This window comes from Lethenteron reissneri, chromosome 51, assembly GCF_015708825.2.
Source record: "Lethenteron reissneri isolate LAM-NWPU_2019-01 chromosome 51, ASM1570882v1, whole genome shotgun sequence".
Classification (NCBI taxonomy): Eukaryota; Metazoa; Chordata; class Hyperoartia; order Petromyzontiformes; family Petromyzontidae; genus Lethenteron; species Lethenteron reissneri.
In genome coordinates this window covers 8,255,484-8,274,181 of record NC_083829.1, presented here as the reverse complement: position 1 = coordinate 8,274,181, position 18,698 = coordinate 8,255,484, and the positions used below count along the sequence as shown (strand labels likewise).

Sequence of the window (18,698 nt, the reverse complement as noted above, 5' to 3'; positions counted from 1 at the left end):
TCCCTGCAGAGGGAGACGCAGGTCAACGAAGATTTCCCTGCAGGCCTCCTCCTGCCTACGCCTCCCCCCTCCCCCCTCCCCCCCACACTGTTCTATCTGCTGCCCCACTTCACCCGTCCGCCAAGCTACGAATCGAGGCAGACGTTGCTGGAGGCTCCCCAAGTCAGGAACCGTGCCCCCAAATTCTAGACATTGTCCACACATCTGGGAGACGAAACTATCCCCTACATTTTCCAAACAAGCATAACAATATTCTCCAACAACCACGCAAATGTGTTTTTTTGTGTGTTGTGTATTATCTAACGGTGTCGAACTCTGACCCTTGTCTTAGAGAGGGCCCCTTGTCTGTAACATCTGGCAGTTCAGCGCCGAGACACTAAACGTAGAACTGCTCTAGTTTGCTTGTGTTGAGCCAATGCTGCTGAAATTGTTGACTTTCGTGGGGGCCAATTGGGCTGTTGATAGCGCCGTAATTTTTTTTTTCGTATGTGCAGAAGCAGACGATGTGTGGGAGACGTTGTTCAGCTATTTTATACCCAATCCATCCCGGGTTCGTCCCTTATTGTCCACACGAGGTGGCAGCACTTCCTCACGTGGACCGCGACGCAACTGAAAGAAACCCAAGACATCGAAATCGGAAACTTTCGAGTAAAACGAACTCAATGTCACAATTTATTTTTACGCGGTTAATTGGCGACCCTGGTTCACGCGATTCAAACCCAGGATTCAAACCCAGGATCTCAGTTGTTGGCAGGCCTCTGGTGCGAGTCACCCAGCCACCTCGATTCACATTTCATCTCCAGAATGAATGGAACACGCCCAGAGGTCATCCACCTCTGAGATGGAGCAATGGAATGAGTTTGCGTGTCGGTACCGGGTGGATCATTGCACCGCAGGATTGCGAAAGGTGGCAGCGGCTTGGAGAGGCCTTAATCCAGCAGCGGATTGACCATGGCCAGGGCCGTCCATAGGGGGGTTCGGGGTCCGGGTCAAATCCCGTGGGCCCTCCCACCCCTTCAAACTAAACCGGAAGTATGACATCTGACACTGCCGTCAAAGCGCGAGGTACCCCCACACCCCCCCCCCCCCCCAAAGCACGGGGCCCAGGGCAGTCGGCCCGATTCACCATACCATAGGGACGGCTTCTGACCAAGGTTGAAGACGATGATGATGATGGTGGAACAGCGGTTAGCAGCCGCAACGAAAGAGCAGCCGCAACACGAGTTGACTTCAAATCGCTTTATTTTTTTTTACCCCATTTTCACTTTTTTTTATAAATAACGTATAAATTATTTAATATATATTTATCTACATATACACATCATATTTCTTTACCAAAAAAATCAAATGCAACTGTACATCGCTGAAGCAAAAGGGGTTTTTGCTGCCAATCGGGGCCGTTCGCGTCCCGATTCCATCTCGCAGGCCATCTTCGGGGGGGGGCACCTCTCCCCCGGGGGGGGGGGGGCATCTCTCCCGGGGCCCCCCCCCCACCGCCCCCTCCTCTACCACCGCCCCCCTCAAGTCGTGCGCTTCCAGTTTGACCATTTCCAGCGCGGCCGTGTACTCTGTTTGGGTCTTTTGTATTTCATAAAACATGGCTTGTTCTGGTGGGAGATTGTTTTTTTACACACAAAAGAAACGAAAGGTGAAAATAAAATAAATTTCTTTTACGCAACAAGAAAAGAGAAAGGTTACGACGACGAACAGCGACGACGACGACGACAAAAGTTCCAATTTGACAGATTCCAAACTATGAATTGATGCGCGGGCTGCGTACGCAAACCGGCTGCCCGAGGCCGAATGGAATAAACCGCGGAATAGCGGCGAGACCTCGTGCGTTGGCCGCGACGTGGTTTCGGAGAATTTAGTATTTTTGTTTTTGGCGGAACGACGTACCAGCGGCGGGGACATCAAGCGGAGGACGCGGGCGTCACCGCGAACACGCGACTCAAACCCCCAAAGTAGTTTTTTTTTTTTTGGGGGGGGGGGGGGGGAGGGGACGACTCTGGAAGCATTCGTGAATATTTTCACATAAAATCGTCCACACGTTGAAATCGTTGGCCGACGACGACGGGGAGGACGTCCCCCAAAGAGACGGAGCGGTGAAAGCAGCTCGTGTGCAGGTGGTGATCGGCGCGTTGCTACACATCGGCATCTTGGGGAGGCCTTCATCCAGCAGTGGATTGATCAAGGCCAACAAAGATGACAATTCATGACCTCTTGGCTCTGTATATATCTGTGTGTACTGTGTGTGTATATATACCTCAGTAGGTGCTGTGTCCCATCGATAGTGACTCAACACCTATTCCCAGCATTCATTAGTTACAGCAATAATAACCATACCCTAAACACGTGCCCAATCTCATCCGGTCTCAGAAGCGAAGCGGGATTTTGAGCCTGGATCGTGTTTTTCGGTGGGTGGCCACCATGCATAGCAGGTGCTACAGGCTACGTTGTGGGCGGTGCAGCAAAAAAGCAATGTACTCTACCTACGTCTACCCTGCCCACCCTCGCCGCCCTGCACTGACCAGCACGGCGAAGTACGGTCAAGACCCACGTGCGGCCTGGGGAGGCCACCGTCCACCAGCGGGCTGAACAAAAGCGTCGGCACGTGAACTCGGCAAGACGTCCGTTGCGGTCGCCCGCCGGAATTCACCGTCGGTCGCAAGACTCGGGGGCCCGCTCCACCGATTCGCGCGGACGTCGTGCGCGGTGAACCGGACCGATGTCCAATAAAACAACCGACAACGCGCACGGAGCTGAACGACAAACACACCGGGCCCCCGCCCCAATAGGTGCACGCGTGGACAACCAACAATTTCCGCAGGCCCCGGGGTGGAATGCGCCACGCGGAGTGGCCGCCACAAACGGGTGGCCGTTGGGGTGGCCGCACGCGCGGCCGCGGCGTTCGCCCGACGTCACCGCCTCCCGCTGGGCGTTCTCTGCCTCGTGGGAAGCGCACGGTGCGGGGAGGGGGCCCTCTTATCCGGCAGTGGACAGAGCCCAGCAGCTGTTGACGACGACGACGATTTGTTGAAGGGAATGGGGGGCGTAGAGGGCAGTTCGTACGGCGGTCACCGACACGCTCGGGTATGGACGCCAGCGCGGAGCGACGAGGGCGACCACCGGAAACGAAAATCTGAATTGACGTAAGTTACTAAAATCCATCTCGTCCATACGGTCACCGGCACTCCGCGTTCGGAGCGTGTCGGTGGCTGATGAAAACGAGATTCAAAGCGAGGACTCAAATCTCGCGTCGTGTAAACCCTGCAGCCACAGGAGGCGCTCAGAATCCGCCGCGAAGGCCAAACGCAAACGACTTGCGGCAAAATAAAACGAATGGAATGGCTTGGAGATGGGGGGGGAGGGGGGGGGGCTGTGTGCGTGAATCGTCACGGGGCCTGGGTAAACCGGTCAACCTGCACCGTGACACAACGCTGGGAGGAACGCAGCGTTCACGTTCCTGCCTTAGTGTGCGTGACTCGATCAACAACAACAATAATTTATAAAAAAACAAAGCGACTGCTGTACCGTCTCCCGCCACGAGTGCGATTTCTCGTGACGCTCAGCTTCGCGAAACCTCCACTCGCGCCATAATGCCACTTGACGCCGCGTGCGCAGGCACCCGCGGGGACCGACAGCAAACACATCGACGCTTGGGGAGCGCCGACGAGCACAAACGAAGGCGAATCCCATCGAAGCACGAGGGGGGGGGGGGGGGTTGGGAGTCTTTTGTTCGTTCGTCGCAGCGAAGAGCTTTCGTGGACCGGCCGCAGCGACCGCCGTCGTTTCTCGTTCAGAGATATCTTTGCGAGCGTTTTTTTTATTTTGGCCCCAACTGCGATTCTAGAAAGCAACAGGGACCTGCCTGTGCGAGTGAGTGGGTGAGCGAGCGTCAGAGAGGAGCGAAAGAGAGTGAGTGAGCGCGTGAGCGAGAGGAGGGGTTACATAAAGCAAAGTAAAAAAAAAATTACGAAATGATGAACGAAGCAAAGTGCCGACTACACCGAGCATCTTCTTGTTTCCACTGATCGTAAAAACAAAAGAGAGAGGAGCGAGAGAGAAGCAACGTGTTGAGTAATTGGCGTGGTGTTTTTGTTCATTTGTGCCACGCAAGTCGCGTGTGGCACAGCTTGCCAGGGCATCTGGGGGCTTCAGAATTATTGAGCACCATTTAAAATGACTCCTAACTAACTTTTTTTTTTTAAACATCATTTTTAATTGTGATTCTCTTGCGTTACTTTTATGATGCCTTCGCTAGAAACGTGTTACAACGTGATTTTATTTAGCCTAGAATTTCATTGCTATTGTTCATGCCCGTGAAGCAACTATGTATTGCGATTTTTTCGTTGCACGAATTAAAGTCTGATTTGATCGAAAAAAAATTAAAGAGAGGAGCGAGCGAGCGAGCGAGAGAGAGGAGTCGCGACCCTGTTTGCTAAAGGGTTACATCCCAAGCTCATCACCCAGACCGAAGTGAAGGGAAAGCTGCTCGCGGTAACGGTCAGGATGGGCGATGTCACCACCCACCTACTGAACGTGTACCAACAAGGAGAAGATCCCGTTCCTGCACCTCCTGAGGAGGCACCTGGCTGGGATCCCGGACGACGAGTGCGTGATTGTGGGTGGCGACCACAACTGCACAATCGGCGCCCTGGATCGTTTGGGGAGGCAGCCGGGGGGAGTTGGGCCGAAGAAGGAAATGCAGGGACCACTGGAGGATGCCGCCTTGGTGGATGTGTGGCGCATACATCACCCGGGCCGACGCCAGTTCACGTACACGAGGACGAGGCGCGATGGCTCGGTGACACAGTCCAGGCTCGACAGATTTTACATCTCTAAGAGCTTTGTGACGTGCGCCATAACGTCTGGCATCAGGGCGGCACCCTTCACGGACCACAACCTCATCGTGCTCCGTGTCAGGCTGGAGAGGGCCCGCGAGGGTGCGTCCCACTGGCATTTTAACAACTCGCTGCTGGAGGATGGCGCCATCATAGAAATATTCGAGGACTTCTGGCGAAAAACCAAAACGCAGTTCGACTCGCTGGCCCAGTGGTGGGATATGGGAAAAGTGCACACCAGGCTGTTGTGCCAGACTGAAGAACGCGGACATCACCGACATGGAAGCACGAGTCCTCGATTTGGAGAGTCGTCTCGCCGAGGACAGTGACCCTGCTCTTCTCAGAGAATACGAGAATAGGGAGCGTCTCAAAGGCCTACAGGAGGAGCAGACGAGGGGAGCGTTTGTGCGATCCTGGGTGAAGCTCATCACCGACCTCGACACGGGACCCCCGCTTTTCTACTCCCTCGGGAGGCAGAACGGGAGACGCAAATCCATGGAGTGCCTCTTTGATGGTGACGGTGTCCCGGCGCACGAACTCCAGCAGAAGTCGACCATCATCAGAGACTTCTACGGCAGCCTGTTTTCTCCTGAAGAAACATCGGGAGCGGCCCAGGCGGAGGCATGGAGTGGTCTACCCACCCTGGGGGAAGACGGGAAAGAGCTGCTAGAGCAAAAGCTCACCAGGAATGACCTTGACGCAGCTGCAAGAGGTCTGGCCCCAAATAAATCCCCAGGGTTAGACGGGCTAACAGGGGAGTTTTACGCCGCTTTTTGGCCATCCCTACGGGAGGACTACAGAGAGGTGCTGGAGGAAGCCTCTGTCACCGGGGTGATGCCTCAGTGTTGGAGGGCGGTGCTCACTCTGCTTCCCAAAAATGGAGACCTGAGGCACCTACAAAACTGGTGTCCGGTGTCCCTCCTGAACACAGACTACAAAATATTGACGAAGGCTCTCTCCCTGCGACTGAAAGGGGTGATTGCACAAGTCGTAAACAGGGACCAGTCCTACACCATCCCCGGACGAACCATCCACGACGGCATCTTCCTGGTCAATGACCTCATCGCGGTGTCCCAGAGGTTGGGCATCCCAATCACGTTTCTGACCCACGCCGTGCCGGCCTTCAAGGAGCAGTGGGCGATGGAGGAGGCCGTGTGCTCAGTGGCAGATGACGGGGAGCTCTGCATGCAATTATGAGCTACCCGTCGGAGGCCGTTGGACTGCGAGAAGGGCTGCGTGCAGAACGAGAGAGAGCGAGAGAGTGAGCGAGAGAGTGACCGAGAGAGTGAGCGAGAGAGTGAGCGAGAGAGTGAGCGAGAGAGTGACCGAGAGAGTGGGCGAGAGAGTGAGCGAGAGAGTGACCGAGAGAGTGAGCGAGAGAGTGAGCGAGAGAGGGAGCGAGAGCGTGAGCGAGAGAGGGTTAAATAAAGCAAAGTAAAAAAAAAATACGAAATGATGAACGAAGCAAAGTGCCGACTACACCAAGCATCTTCTTGTTTCCACTGATCGTAAAAACAAAAGAGAGAGGAGCAAGAGAGAGGAGCGAGAGAGAGGAGCGACGTGTTGATTAATTGGTGTGGTGTTTTTGTTCATTTGTGCCACGCAAGTCGCGTGTGGCACAGCTTGCCAGGGCATCTGAGGGCTTCAAAATTATTGAATGACTCCTAACTTTTTTTTTAAAACATAATTTTTAATTATGATTATGTTGCGTTACTTTTATGATCCCTTCGCTAGAAACATGTTACAACGTGATTTTATTTTGCCTAGAATTTCATTGCTATTGTTCATGCCCGTGAAGCAACTATGTATTGCGATTTTTTTGTTGCAACGAATTAAAGTCTGATTTGATCGAAAAAAAAATAAGAGAGGAGCGAGAGAGAGAGAGAGAGCGAGCGAGTGAGTGTGCGTTTGTGAGCGCGATTACCCAGTGTCCACGACTCGAGTCCCCCCCCCCCCACCCACCGCCACCCGAATTTCTACCGGCGAAAAGAAAAAAAGTACAATTAATTTTTCTGGCTCAAACGTTAGAAAGACGTCGACTGCAGGAAAACCGTTAGTAGCAGCTCAGGAGCGGCCGACACTCGCAGAGTCGAGGGCCATCGGCCCCCAAATCAAAATTAAATAAAATTCGTACAAGCCTGTTGAGATCGAAATTTACACTGGAAATTAAAAACGCGATAAGTTAAACGATGAAAAAAACGGGGCGCGCGGGGTAGGAAGGCGTCTCGGAGTTTGTCGCCGAGCGAACGGAGAACGACCGAGAAGAGCGTCGCGATCTCCCCCGATGCGAGCGCGACGGACTCCAGTTCTGCCCCGAAACCTCCTCCGGGTTTGCTCTCCGCCCCCAGGCAGCAGGTGAAGAAGTTTGTTTCTTTTTAAAAAAATCGAGCGCGACCCGACGGGAAATATGTTCGCGACAGAAGAACAAACAGAAAAAGAAAGACGCGGGCGGCCTCCCTGCAGAGCGGTGCGCGTGAACTCCCCTCGAGGTCCCCACCCCCCCGCCCCGCCCCCCGTTATTGCGTCGGAGTAACACTTGCTTGCAACGTCCCAGTTTTTTTACTTTACCCTCTGCCACGGCGCGAGGCTCGCCGGGAGGTGGCGCCGACGCCGACGGCGGCAGGCTTCGGACTGGGCGGGGGTCGTGTCGCGCCGAGTGCATCTTTGGACTTGTGTTTCGCGCGAGTCTGTAAAACCAGCCAAAAGTTCCCCACCACCGGGGCATCTTCTTGAATTTGCGAAATTCCCCCAACGTGCCGTTCCTCCCCTCCCCCCCCCCGTTGCAGCAGCAGCAGCAGCCACGTCCGCGAGTTCGTGTTCATTTCTTTTTTGGTGGAAAACGGGCAGCGATGAAGACGACCCCGGGAGCGATGGTTTGGTGGGGTGGGTGGGTGGGCCCGCAGTCAGCAGGGGGGTTTAAAGCGGGGTCCCGCAGTGACTTGGCGCCGGGCAGGGCTGTCCGGGGAGCCGCCGTTTGGTGCCTGCTCCGTTCGGCGCCTGCTCCGTCGGTTGCTTCGCGTTTTTAGTCGTCGTGTTTTTCCTTCCCTCGTCTGTGCCAAACGGCCATCGTCACCTCGCCTGACGACAGGAAAATACACGTCAACAGGTGACTCAACGCGCAGTAACAATGACTCAAGGTGCAGCACAAACAGAACGTGCATTGCAAAAACTCAACATGAAGTGCAGTGACCCAAACGTGGAGTACACAACTGTGCTGAGCAAACAAAAGCAAGCGATGAATGTCTTCTTTATAACACAATGAGTCGTGTTGTACAAAAGCCGCCCTCCATTCTACCGTATCCTCAACGCGTGTTTAAAATGACACCCCCCCCCCCCATTCCCTGTGTGGTGCAACCTGGCCAGCAAGCCGGCATTACTCTGCCAGTAGGCCGCGATTGCTGCTGTGCCCGTGATCCCAATTAAATCTGATCGTGGGGGGGGGGGGGGGGGACAGGGCGGTGCAGGGGGGGGGGGGGGGAGGTCGTACGGGCCGGTGCAGGGGGCTCGGCGTGGAGGAGGGCCTCTGCCGGCCGGGAGACGCCAGGCCGGTGCTCTTGTCCTGTCAAAACGAAAGCGCGTTCTGTAAAACCGGCACGCATTCACGAGGCTCCCAACACGTCAACGCGCGCACACGGACACGCGCTTCAAGAACACGCGACTACTCGGCTTGGAACTTTGCGTGCGTGCGCCCTCACGTGCCGCCCGACGAGCGTCCTCTCGCTGCTTCTGTGGCCCCGCGCTCCGTGCGTCCTGGCGTGGACACAGTCCATGTCCACCGCCTTCGCCACCTTGTTCGCCTTCAGGGTCGGGCCCGCCGCCCGGCCCTCCACGCCTCCGCCGCCTTCGCCGCCGCCGCCGCCTCCGCCTCCGCCTCCGCCTCCGCCGCCACCGCCACCACCGCCGCCACCGCCGCCACCGCCGCCGCCGCCCTTCCCCTTCTTGCCTTCAGGCGGCTTGAAGGGCGGTGTGTGCGAGTTTGCGTGGTTGGCAGCGGAGGGCTGGTTCCGCTGCGGCTGCTGCGGCTGCTGCGGCTGCTGGTGGCGGTTGTGGTGGTGGTGATGGTGGTGGTGATGGCGATGGTGCTGCTTGCTGGGGAGCGCCGGCGAACGTGTCGCCGCCACGGCCGTTGCCGGGGGAGTGGCGGCGGCGTTGGCACCCGCCCTCTGCCGGTGCCCGCCGCTTCGGACGCCGGCTCCGCCGCCGCCGGCTCCGCCGCCGCTACCGCGGTGGCGCGGCGACGACGCCGCCGACGACGACGAGGAGGAGCATGAGGACGAGGACCCCGACGACGATGACGAAGACGACGAGGAGGACGACGAGGAGGACGATGACGAGAAGGAGGACGATGAAGACGGTGAGGGCGAACTGCGCCGACGCGACGGCGGCGGTTGCACCGCGGCCGCCGGCGCCGCGGCCGCCACCCATCCCGAGTCGGCGCCGCTCGACAGAGCTACGCAGTTCCGCTTGGGGGCGTCCGGCCCTGGGGCCGCGGCCGACGACGAGGAGGAGGAGGAAGAGGCGGAAGACGAGGGCGCGGCGGCCGCGGCGGGGGCGACGCTGGCGGCGACGCTGCACTTTTTCTTCTTGGCGGCGCTGCCCGGGTTCGGCGGAGTCGCCTCGCGGCTCGCCGGCCGCCCCGGCCGGGGGCGGCACCTGCCGGGTTTGCGCGGCGCGGGCGAGCGGCGCGGCGCTGGAGGGGACGGAGTCGGAACGGCGCTCGCCGTGGCGACGCGTTTGCCGCAGTTGCCAGGAGACGGGGAGGGCCGAGAGGAGGAGGACGCGGCGGCCGCGGTGCCGACGGCGGCTGGAACGGGCATCGTGGGCGGCAAGGGCTCGCACGCCGCGGGGATTCTCCTGGGTCGGGACGGGGAGAGGGGAGAGCCGTGGTGAGGACTTTTGGGGCGAGGGGCGGCGAAGAGCGGCGAGGATCGGCGCGAGGGGGCGGCGGAGGGACGGCGACGGCCGGCGCTCACCTCCACATGTGCGTGCTCAGGTGGCGCTCCACCATGCAGGAGAAGGCCACGCGGAAGTGACCCCACGTGCGCGAGAACGAGTGCAGCCCGGGGGACAGCTGCCGCGCGCCAAACGTGCACACCTGGGGGGGGGGCGGGCGGTGGGAGAGGTGCAGGGGCAGAGTCACCACGAGGGGTGGACAGTCCTCCAATGCGGGCAGGAAACTGCCAAACAGGGAACCGGATCTTCTTTTGAACAGAAGCATGAAGGCTGTGTGGGAGCGTGGCGGCGAGGTGTGGGAAATCAGGCGAGGAGTGGTTGTGGAGATGGCGGCTTACGGCCCGACTGAACACGAACATCAGTGGAGGGATGCAGGCAAAGCTGAAGAGTCAGACGCCTTCGATGACCTCCTGTATAGAGCAATTCTATTTGTACGCAGGTGTGTGTGTGTATGTGTACACGTGTATCTGTACACACACGTGTGTGTATCTATACGTGTGTGTGTGTGGGGAGCGCTGCACTACGAAACTGGCGACCCGAATTCAATTCCCGCTCACGGCCACGACCAGTGACGATTATCTGAATCGGTCCTGGGCCTCCCCTAGGTTGACCCAGCCTCAAATGAGTACCTTGTGCGGTGTGTAAATATCGCCACTGGGGAGACAAAGGCGGTCGGGCGTGGTGCTGGCCACCCACCCCCCTGTGCACCGTTCCGGCCTTCATAGGTGCTCGCTAATAGCACCTGCCCCAACAGTCTATTGAGGCTATACGGGAGATCTTTGTCTTTGTGTATCAATACGCGCGTGGCGTGTGCGCCCACCACACTCACCCCCAGCGGTGCCGGGTGTCTAGCAAGCACCAGTCCCTCGCTCCCCAAGTCGCCGATACCGCCGCTTGAGCCGACCCCGCCGCTCGCCCCTCCGTTCGGCTCGTCGGGGCAGCCGCCCTCGTCGCTGGACGTGTGCCACCCCGCGCCGCTACCGCGGGGGCAGGGGCTGCCCCCCACCACGTAGAAGGGCGGTGGAGGGGCAGCCTCGCCACTCTCAAATGATGACGACGACGCCGGCGGTTGTTGCTGCTGCTGCGGTGGCGGGGACGGCCAGGTTGAAACGCCGCCGTCGCCGCTGCCACCGCGAGCCGCCACCGTTGTTACCGCATGGAGGTTACGGGTGTGGGACCTGTGGAGGTCACCGATGGGTGCGCGCACACACAGACACACACACGTACGTGTGAGACCGCGGCTGCGGCGGACGCACAATCTAGACGTACGACAACCGCCGTTCGCCACCAGGTGGCGGTGACGCCACCACGGCACTTGTGGCAAGCTGGGGTGCACTTTGAGGCTGCGTGAAGTGTCGAATGCTCGCTGACAGTTCACGGAATAGAACCAGGTGCCATGGGTTGACCGACCGAGATGACTGGGCGATGCACCACCTGTGCTCCCCACTGTGACAACTCACTCCATTTTATCTGCCCGGCACTCCGCTCGCTGTTCTTCTGACCTCCGCTGCTGCTGGACGGCAACTGTTCTGACCTCTTCTGACCTCCTTCATGAGCCTCCTCAACAAAAGCTTATCTTGACACCACTGACACCAGCCTTCGGCGGGTCCGATCAGCTCCGCATCCTTCTGCACCCTATCAGCTAATCTCTTCTCTAGCCCGCTCTATCCGGTCAAACAGAAGCTACTTGGGGGCATGCAGTGGCTGGGAATGCGGGCTACATGACCCAGACCGTGTCTAGATCTTTCAAGGATCTTTAAGCTCCTCATATAATCCAATTTGGCTAAACCCAGCATGGACCATAGGCAGGCTATCCTGAATGTTTCAAACGGGCGCAGATGTTCCTTTAGAGGGCTCCACATTTCTTCAAACAGAGAAGGGAGGGCACAACTGTTGCCGTGAAAGGCATTTAGCTTCGTGTGGAGCGACAGACCTGGAAGCTTTGACACAACGTTACGCAGTTGATGAAAAGATAATGCTGCTCTCGACTGAATCGGAGTAAGTTACAAGCACTGCCCAGTTCGCCGGGTTCATAGCGCAGCACGCCCACACACACTCACGCACCTCCTCGCAAGATCCCCCGTGTAGTAGCCTCAACAGACTTTCGGGGCAGGTGCTGTTAGCAAGCACCTTTGAAGGCCAGCACCAGTGCTAACACTCGCACATGCACTCACCCACTCAAACTCACCCACTCAAACTCACCCACTCAAACTCACCCACACCCACCCGCTCGCTCACTCATTTCACACTCTCTCGCTCTCTGCACACACCTCCGTCTCGCTCGGGGAGCTGCTGCCGCTGGTTATTTCGGCACCGTTCTCCGTGGCCCCGCTCCCCGGGGGCCCAGCTCAACGCTTTTAGCGGCGCCAGTGAGCTGGGGGGGGGGGGGGGGGCGGTGCCAAGCCGGGGGACCAGGGAACCGCCACGGCAACCGCGGCGGCCGCTAAACCGCGCACGGCCGCTATGGGTGGTGCAGCAAAGGGGCGCGCACGATCCATGGGATATGGATGCGCCTCACACCCTGAGCAGCCCCTCTCACACAGCCTGCATGCTGACATTCTCCCAGAGTCCACCTCCCCAATATCCCGGAAGGGCCGTTAAAACAATGGTGCCCGTTGCTCAAATCCCCACGCCGCCTCTCTCCACGCAGCAGTTAGTCTGTCGGCAGGCAATGCGTGGCGGGGTTACGCGTGGGCAGTCCTGGCTCTTGCAAGGCATCTGTGCAGCACGGAATCGTAGGCCAGAGCTCCCTCTCGTGCAATTGCAGGGCTGCTCCTTTATCTTTTTTACCCGTACACAAACACCGAACACTGCACACCTCTCACCGCGCTCTCTCAATCCTCACTACCACCACCACACCCTCACCGAACCCCGAAGCGTCACCTGGGATTGAACGAGCGGAGTTTGGCCAAAGCGTTGACTCCGTCGCCAGCGCCCGCCCAATCCTCTCCCGCCCCGTCCGCTTGCACCGTCAAGACGTCCTCCCCGCGCCACCCGGCTCCGGCGGCCGGCGCGAGCAGCGGCGGCGGCGCCGGCGAGGGCCCGGGCGGCGCGGCGCCATGCCGGGCTCCGTCGCGGCTGTGCGAGCGCGAGCGGTGCTCCGGGGCCGGCGTCGCCGCGACGTCGGCGGCGGTGCCGTTGCCCTTGCGGCGCGAGTGAGCCGAGCGGCGCTGGCCCGGTGAGGCGGGGGTCTGTGCGTGGCACCGGCACGGTGAGAGGACACAAGAAGAGCCGGGGTTAGCGGGACGAGAGAGACGTCATCGCACAATAATTCCCCCCAGTCTGGAACTCCTTTCTCCCCGCCATCCGCACTGTCGACTCCCCTGCCCCTTGTTCACCACACTGCCTATGACCGACTGCCTCTCCCCATAGACTCACACAGAGACCCATAGACTCACACAGAGACCCATAGACTCACACAGAGACCCATAGACTCGCACAGGACCCATAGACTCGCATAGAGACAGACCTATAGCTGCCACTGCAGTATAAATATTCCGATTCCGATTAAATAAATATTCTGATTCTATAAGATAAACGTGACCTCTGTGTCCTGTAGAGCGTCCGTCTCCAGATGCGGACACATTTGGACCCTCTAGGGCGACAGGGGACGCGCAGTGGTGACACTGGGGCTTCACAGCAAGAAGCGCCTGGGTTCAATTTCCGACTCGGGCAACCTTTCTGACTGACGTTCATTCGAATATAAAAATCCACATTGTGTTTTACTACACTCACGACTGCTCGTCTCTGTCCCTGCTGCCATCTCCGGACTGCCTTGATCTTCTGACGAGGGATCGCATCCCCAGGGCGAGACCCACAAACATCTGGGGCACGTTGCTTTGCTCACACGGCTCTCACTCTGTGGGCTTTCCCTTCGTCGGATAAAGGGAAACGACTGTCCGTCCAGAGTCTTCAAAAAATAATTTAAATAATATCACGGAATGTATGGCTGGCAGATGTTTTATGAAGATTTAATGGAGGATAATAATGAATGTAGAGCTGGCTGTGGTTAAGTAATCCTCTGGGAAAGAAGCAGCTCCTTTATAACGAAGTCGGCCATGGAGGGGGCCACCCTTGGGGTCCCCATATTTTTGCACGAAAATGTTTTTACGAAAATATCTTCACAAATCATGCGAAGCCGTTCAAAAAGGTGAAGTGGCACATTCGTTAGGGGTTGGCGCAGTCCACCTTGACGACCACCTTCAACCAAGCAAAGTGAAGGCTACGGTGCGGCAATGTTTTCCCCTTGTAGCCCTCCCTCCTCCGATGTCCTGTAACGCATCCCCCGATGCCTCCTCTGTCGTATGTACCTCTGGTAACGACGTTTCTGCGACGTCATGGAACGAAGTGACGTCACGGAATTCATCTACAGCAAACCCTTGTTAATTCGACACGCAAGGAGCTGTGGCCTTGCCGAATTACACGAACAAAATGTTTGTTCCTGGGTAGCAAGTGTTATTTCGGAAATGCTTATGCCTAAAAAGTATATAAAATGGCTGTTACTCCCCACAAACTTTGCTTCCGCGATCGCGTAACCTGCATTGGTTATGCGATTGCGATTCCGGTCCTGAGGGCCGACGTACGAACGCAAAAACGTTCATCGACCGACTTGATCGGCAGAGCGACCGCGGGGGCCGCGCGCCGGCGGTGCACCACCGCGCGCTTGCTGACCTTGCAGGCGAGCGAGCGCAGGCAGGGCCGCCGGCCGCTCTCCACGTCCGTGCCGCCACGGTGCCGCCCGGCGTCCGGCTCTCGCGCTGCCGCCCGCGGGGAGAACGCAAAACGGGGACAAAGTCAGGAACACGGAGTCGTCGTCGCGGGCGACGCGACGTCGCGTATTTGCGGACGGTCGTCACCGTTCGCGGCGCTGGTCTCGCGCGTTTCACGTCTTGGAGCCGCTGTCGTGTTCCCGCGCTTTGTAAATCCGCAAAGCGTTCGCGTTAAATAAACTCTGGGGCTACGACAGCAGCAATGACGGCGACATGCATTGGTATTGTAGCCATAGTGTAGCAAACATCTAACCCACTCACTCACCCACTCACTCACCCTCTCCTTACTTACCCAACTGCGCATTTGCCCATTCACTTACCTACTCACTCACTTGACCGAGCACTCACTCACCCATTCACTAATCCACTCACTTCGTCACCCACTTACTTACGCACTCACTTACCCACCCACTCATCCATTCACTTACCCATTCAAACACTCCCGCATTCGCACCCCCGATTAGCACAGTTGGTGATGTATAGGTGAGAAAGCAGTTCAACATACACACACACATTCACTGATCTATTACTAAAAACGATTTAAACAATGTTTATTTGACCAGGTAAGGCGCACTGAGATATACCGCTCTTATTCAAAAGCGACCTGGCCACAAATGATAGCCCAACGAAGTGAATTATCAGGTGGAAATGTATAGCAGCCAAATGTTTCTAAATGTGGGAAAAACCAAAGGACCCAGAGGAAAATCCACTCGACCACGAGGACAGAGACATGCAAACTCCAAATATACAGCAGCAGGCGTCAGGGTCGGGATCAAACCCAGGACCTCCTGCATACCAGGCGAGGGAGTTCACATCGCGGCCACCACGGCGCCCCTACTCACCACTCACCCGCTCACTCACTCGCCACTCGCCCGCCCACCCACTCACCCACCCACCGACCCACTCAAGAGCAAGGCAGCGATGAAGGGAGTCCACACGCACGGCTGCAGAGGGTAGCAGTGAGAGGCGAAGAGGGAGATGACTGCACGCACGACCGTGCCCGGGCGCCCGCATGCGCATTACCCAGCGCCGCCTTGCGGTGCGGGACGCTCCTCCCGTCCTCCCGCCTCCGGGCGATCTCCGCGGCGGGGCCCTTCCCGTTCGGGACGACCGCGGCCGCGTTGGCTCCGGTGCCGTGGTTGTGGTTGTGGTGGTTATTGTTGCTGTTGTTGTGGTGGTGGTTGTGGTGGTGGTAGTTGTTGCTGCTGCTGTTGGCGACGGCTCCGGCTCGGAGCGAGGGAGACGCCGGCGGGGGGCGACGCCGGCCACCGCCGTTGCCTCCGCCCGCTGCTTGCGGTGGCAGCAAAGGAGGAGGAAGAAGAGGAGGAGGAGGAGGAGGAGGCGGAGGAGGAACGGGAGACCCGCAGAGCGGCGCAGGGGGAGCGGCCGATGAGGTAGCAGCGGTAGAGTTCTGCCGCACCGGCAGCGACACCGAGTTCGACGATCCCAATTTGACGGAAGACAACAACAACGACGGCGACGACGATGAAGAGGTGGCGCCGCTACCAGCAGAAAGCGAGTTCACCCTGGGGCCTTCGGGCCTGGCTTGCGTCTTTGTACCCCCACCGCCGCCGCCGCCGCCTCCGCCACCCTGTGGTTTTGATGATGATGAAGATGACGACGGCGGTGGTGGAGGTGTGGAGGGTGGCGATGACGATGATGGTGCTGGCCTGGTCGCTGGCGCCGTGGGTTGTTTGGGAGCGAGCGATGAAGAGTTCCGCACGACGGAGGAGGGGGGCGGTGGCGCAGACGGAGGCGGCGGCCTAGAGGAGGAGGTATTGGCGGAGGTGGCGGTGGAGGAGGTGGTGGAGGAGGAGGAGGAGGAAGAGGTGGTGGTAGTGGTGGTGCGCAGGGGAGTGGTGGCGCTGTCGAGTTTCTGTAGACTCACGATGGGCATGGGCGCGCTGGTGCTGCAAGGGAAAGGGGGGTTATTCATCATCATCATCGCCGCCAGCAGTGTCACTGTCATCGCCGCACGCCGCGTCATCATCATCATCATCGGTAGCTGTTGTGCGTATCACACAGATTGAAACTGTGTGTGTGATCCGTGTGATCCCAATCCAGTCATTTGCAGGTCGTGTTTGGACTGTGACGACGGCACGCAATGGCCAACTCTTAACATCAGGGGGGGACTTTCCAACATCCAGACGGCGGGCAGTACGATGACAGTTACTACACAACAACGCGGTAATGAGCAGGGCGGCCACTGGAATTGAACCGCGAGTGAACCGCGAGCATCTGCAACAGGCGGCCCGTGACGAGCGGCTTACCGTCCCCGCAGCAGCGCACCGCCGCGGACCCTCACCCCGCCAACCAACTACTACTGCCCGTGACCCCCAACCCGTGACCCAGCCTCACCACTGCTTGTCCGATGACCTGGGCGGCTGGGAGGCGCTGGCATTGCGACTTCGGTCTCCCGGCCGCACCCGTACCAATGGCCTGCACCGCAAAACACCGCGCCACAACGAACCACTTTAACCTCCATCCCGCTTAACCGCTCCAACGTTTCCACGATGCTAAATTCGAGCGTGCCATCGGCCGAGCACACAGCGCCACCACCGCCATGCCCAGCTCACCGATGCTCACCGATCTCGTGCCTGGGGCAGCCATCCTACTTGCTGTACAACCCACGGACGGACAAACGCGGGGTGGGGGAAGGGAGGGGGGGTCTTACCCGGCACGAGAGGAGCGTCGCTGTCGCTCCCGCAGCTCGCGAGCCGAGCGTGAAGCGGAAGCAGCGGCGGAGGTGGTGGAGGTGGCGGTAGCAGCGGGGGGTGGCGGAGGCTGCGTGGCGGCACCCGTCACCGCGTGGTCACGGTGTCGCCTCTCTGCATCGCGCGGGGGGCAGGGGGGGCGGGGGGGCGGGATACACATGGACGCACGGAGAGACGCAAGGGCAGGAAAGCACAGGGACATCAGTGTCTCGTCCACGCTGGATCCGTCCTCGCGAATGGTCAATCCGTATCATACGGTGCGTGCGGTGCGAGCGGGAGAGGCATTCAGACGAGACCGGCTGGGGGCTCCGCGCGCACAACCCGGAATCGCTCGGCGCAACTCCACGTTCCACGTGGCACGGACGTGCTGCCATCATCCACACAAACCGCGACCACCAACTCCACCAACCGTGCAGGGACAATGCCGAACTTGCGACCTACTACTGGCGAGCGGAAACACCGTGCGCACGGGTACAGCGCAAAATATATTTCTGCGCCGCGTTCTGCTGCCCACAGCGTAGCCCCACAGCGTCAGCTTCCTATAGCACATGCTATGCATCGTGGTTTCTCACCCAAGCACCATCCAGGCTCAACTCTGCTTAGCTTCAGAGCATTGATGAGATTGGGCGTGTCCCAGGTGATTTGTTTCACAGCCCTGCTAGCGGTATTCCTGTCATCAACATAATTACTCAAGATCACGATATGCTTGGTGGTGATAGAGACGCTGTCTTTTTATAAACCTTTGCAACAAGACATCCAATTCGTGGTTAATTGGCGAGCGATAGGAGCCGTGTCTCCATATGTCTCCGTCTCCCTTTGTCCCCGTGTCTGTATCTCTCCGTCTCTGTCTCTCTCAGCGTTACCGTCTCTGCGTCTTGACACACATGCACGCACGCACAACCCCCCCCCCCTCCCCCCCCCCGGCACAAATAATCGACAGAGACAATGATTACCCCATATGCCCATTAACAGACTGTTGGGGCAAGTGCTGTTAGCGAGCACCTACGAAGGCCGGCACGGCACACGAGGGGGTGGGTGAGCAGCACCACGCCTGGCCGCTTTTGTCTCCCCACTGGCGACGTTTACACACCGCACCGGGTAATCATTTGAGGCCGAGTCGACCTAGAGGAGGCCCAGCACCGGTTCAGATAATCGTCACCACCGGTGTTGGCCGTGAGCGGGAATCGAACTCGGGTCGCCGGGCTCGTAGCGCAGCGCACTAACCCGCTACAATACTGCTCCCCACCGGGCCCGACACAAATACACAGGCACTTGCTCGTGCACACACACGCGCACAAAAGCAGCGGGGCACACGTGCTCACTCTCACGTGCAAGCGCACACACCCACACAGATAGATACATAAATCTGATAAACACGCACACGCACACACACGCTCCCGCATGCATGCACGCACTCC

At 58.5% G+C, this 18,698-nt stretch overlaps 1 protein-coding gene across 1 annotated transcript in view; it reads right to left on the bottom strand.

The window, feature by feature from the left end:
- Window positions 1-1,224: 1,224 nt before the first annotated feature.
- The window catches only part of LOC133355660 (ataxin-7-like protein 1), a 38,654-nt gene continuing 21,180 nt past the window's right edge, over window positions 1,225-18,698 (bottom strand). Inside the window, exons 4-13 of the mRNA XM_061573049.1 lie at window positions 17,241-17,394; window positions 16,925-17,005; window positions 15,590-16,476; window positions 14,469-14,554; window positions 12,681-12,988; window positions 10,627-10,975; window positions 9,818-9,939; window positions 8,540-9,698; window positions 8,332-8,403; window positions 1,225-7,922 (exon numbers count right to left, since the gene is read on the bottom strand). Of these exons, the coding sequence (XP_061429033.1) occupies window positions 7,914-7,922; window positions 8,332-8,403; window positions 8,540-9,698; window positions 9,818-9,939; window positions 10,627-10,975; window positions 12,681-12,988; window positions 14,469-14,554; window positions 15,590-16,476; window positions 16,925-17,005; window positions 17,241-17,394 (3,227 nt within the window). The 3' untranslated portion in view covers window positions 1,225-7,913. The remainder of the gene's footprint in view (window positions 7,923-8,331; window positions 8,404-8,539; window positions 9,699-9,817; window positions 9,940-10,626; window positions 10,976-12,680; window positions 12,989-14,468; window positions 14,555-15,589; window positions 16,477-16,924; window positions 17,006-17,240; window positions 17,395-18,698) is intronic.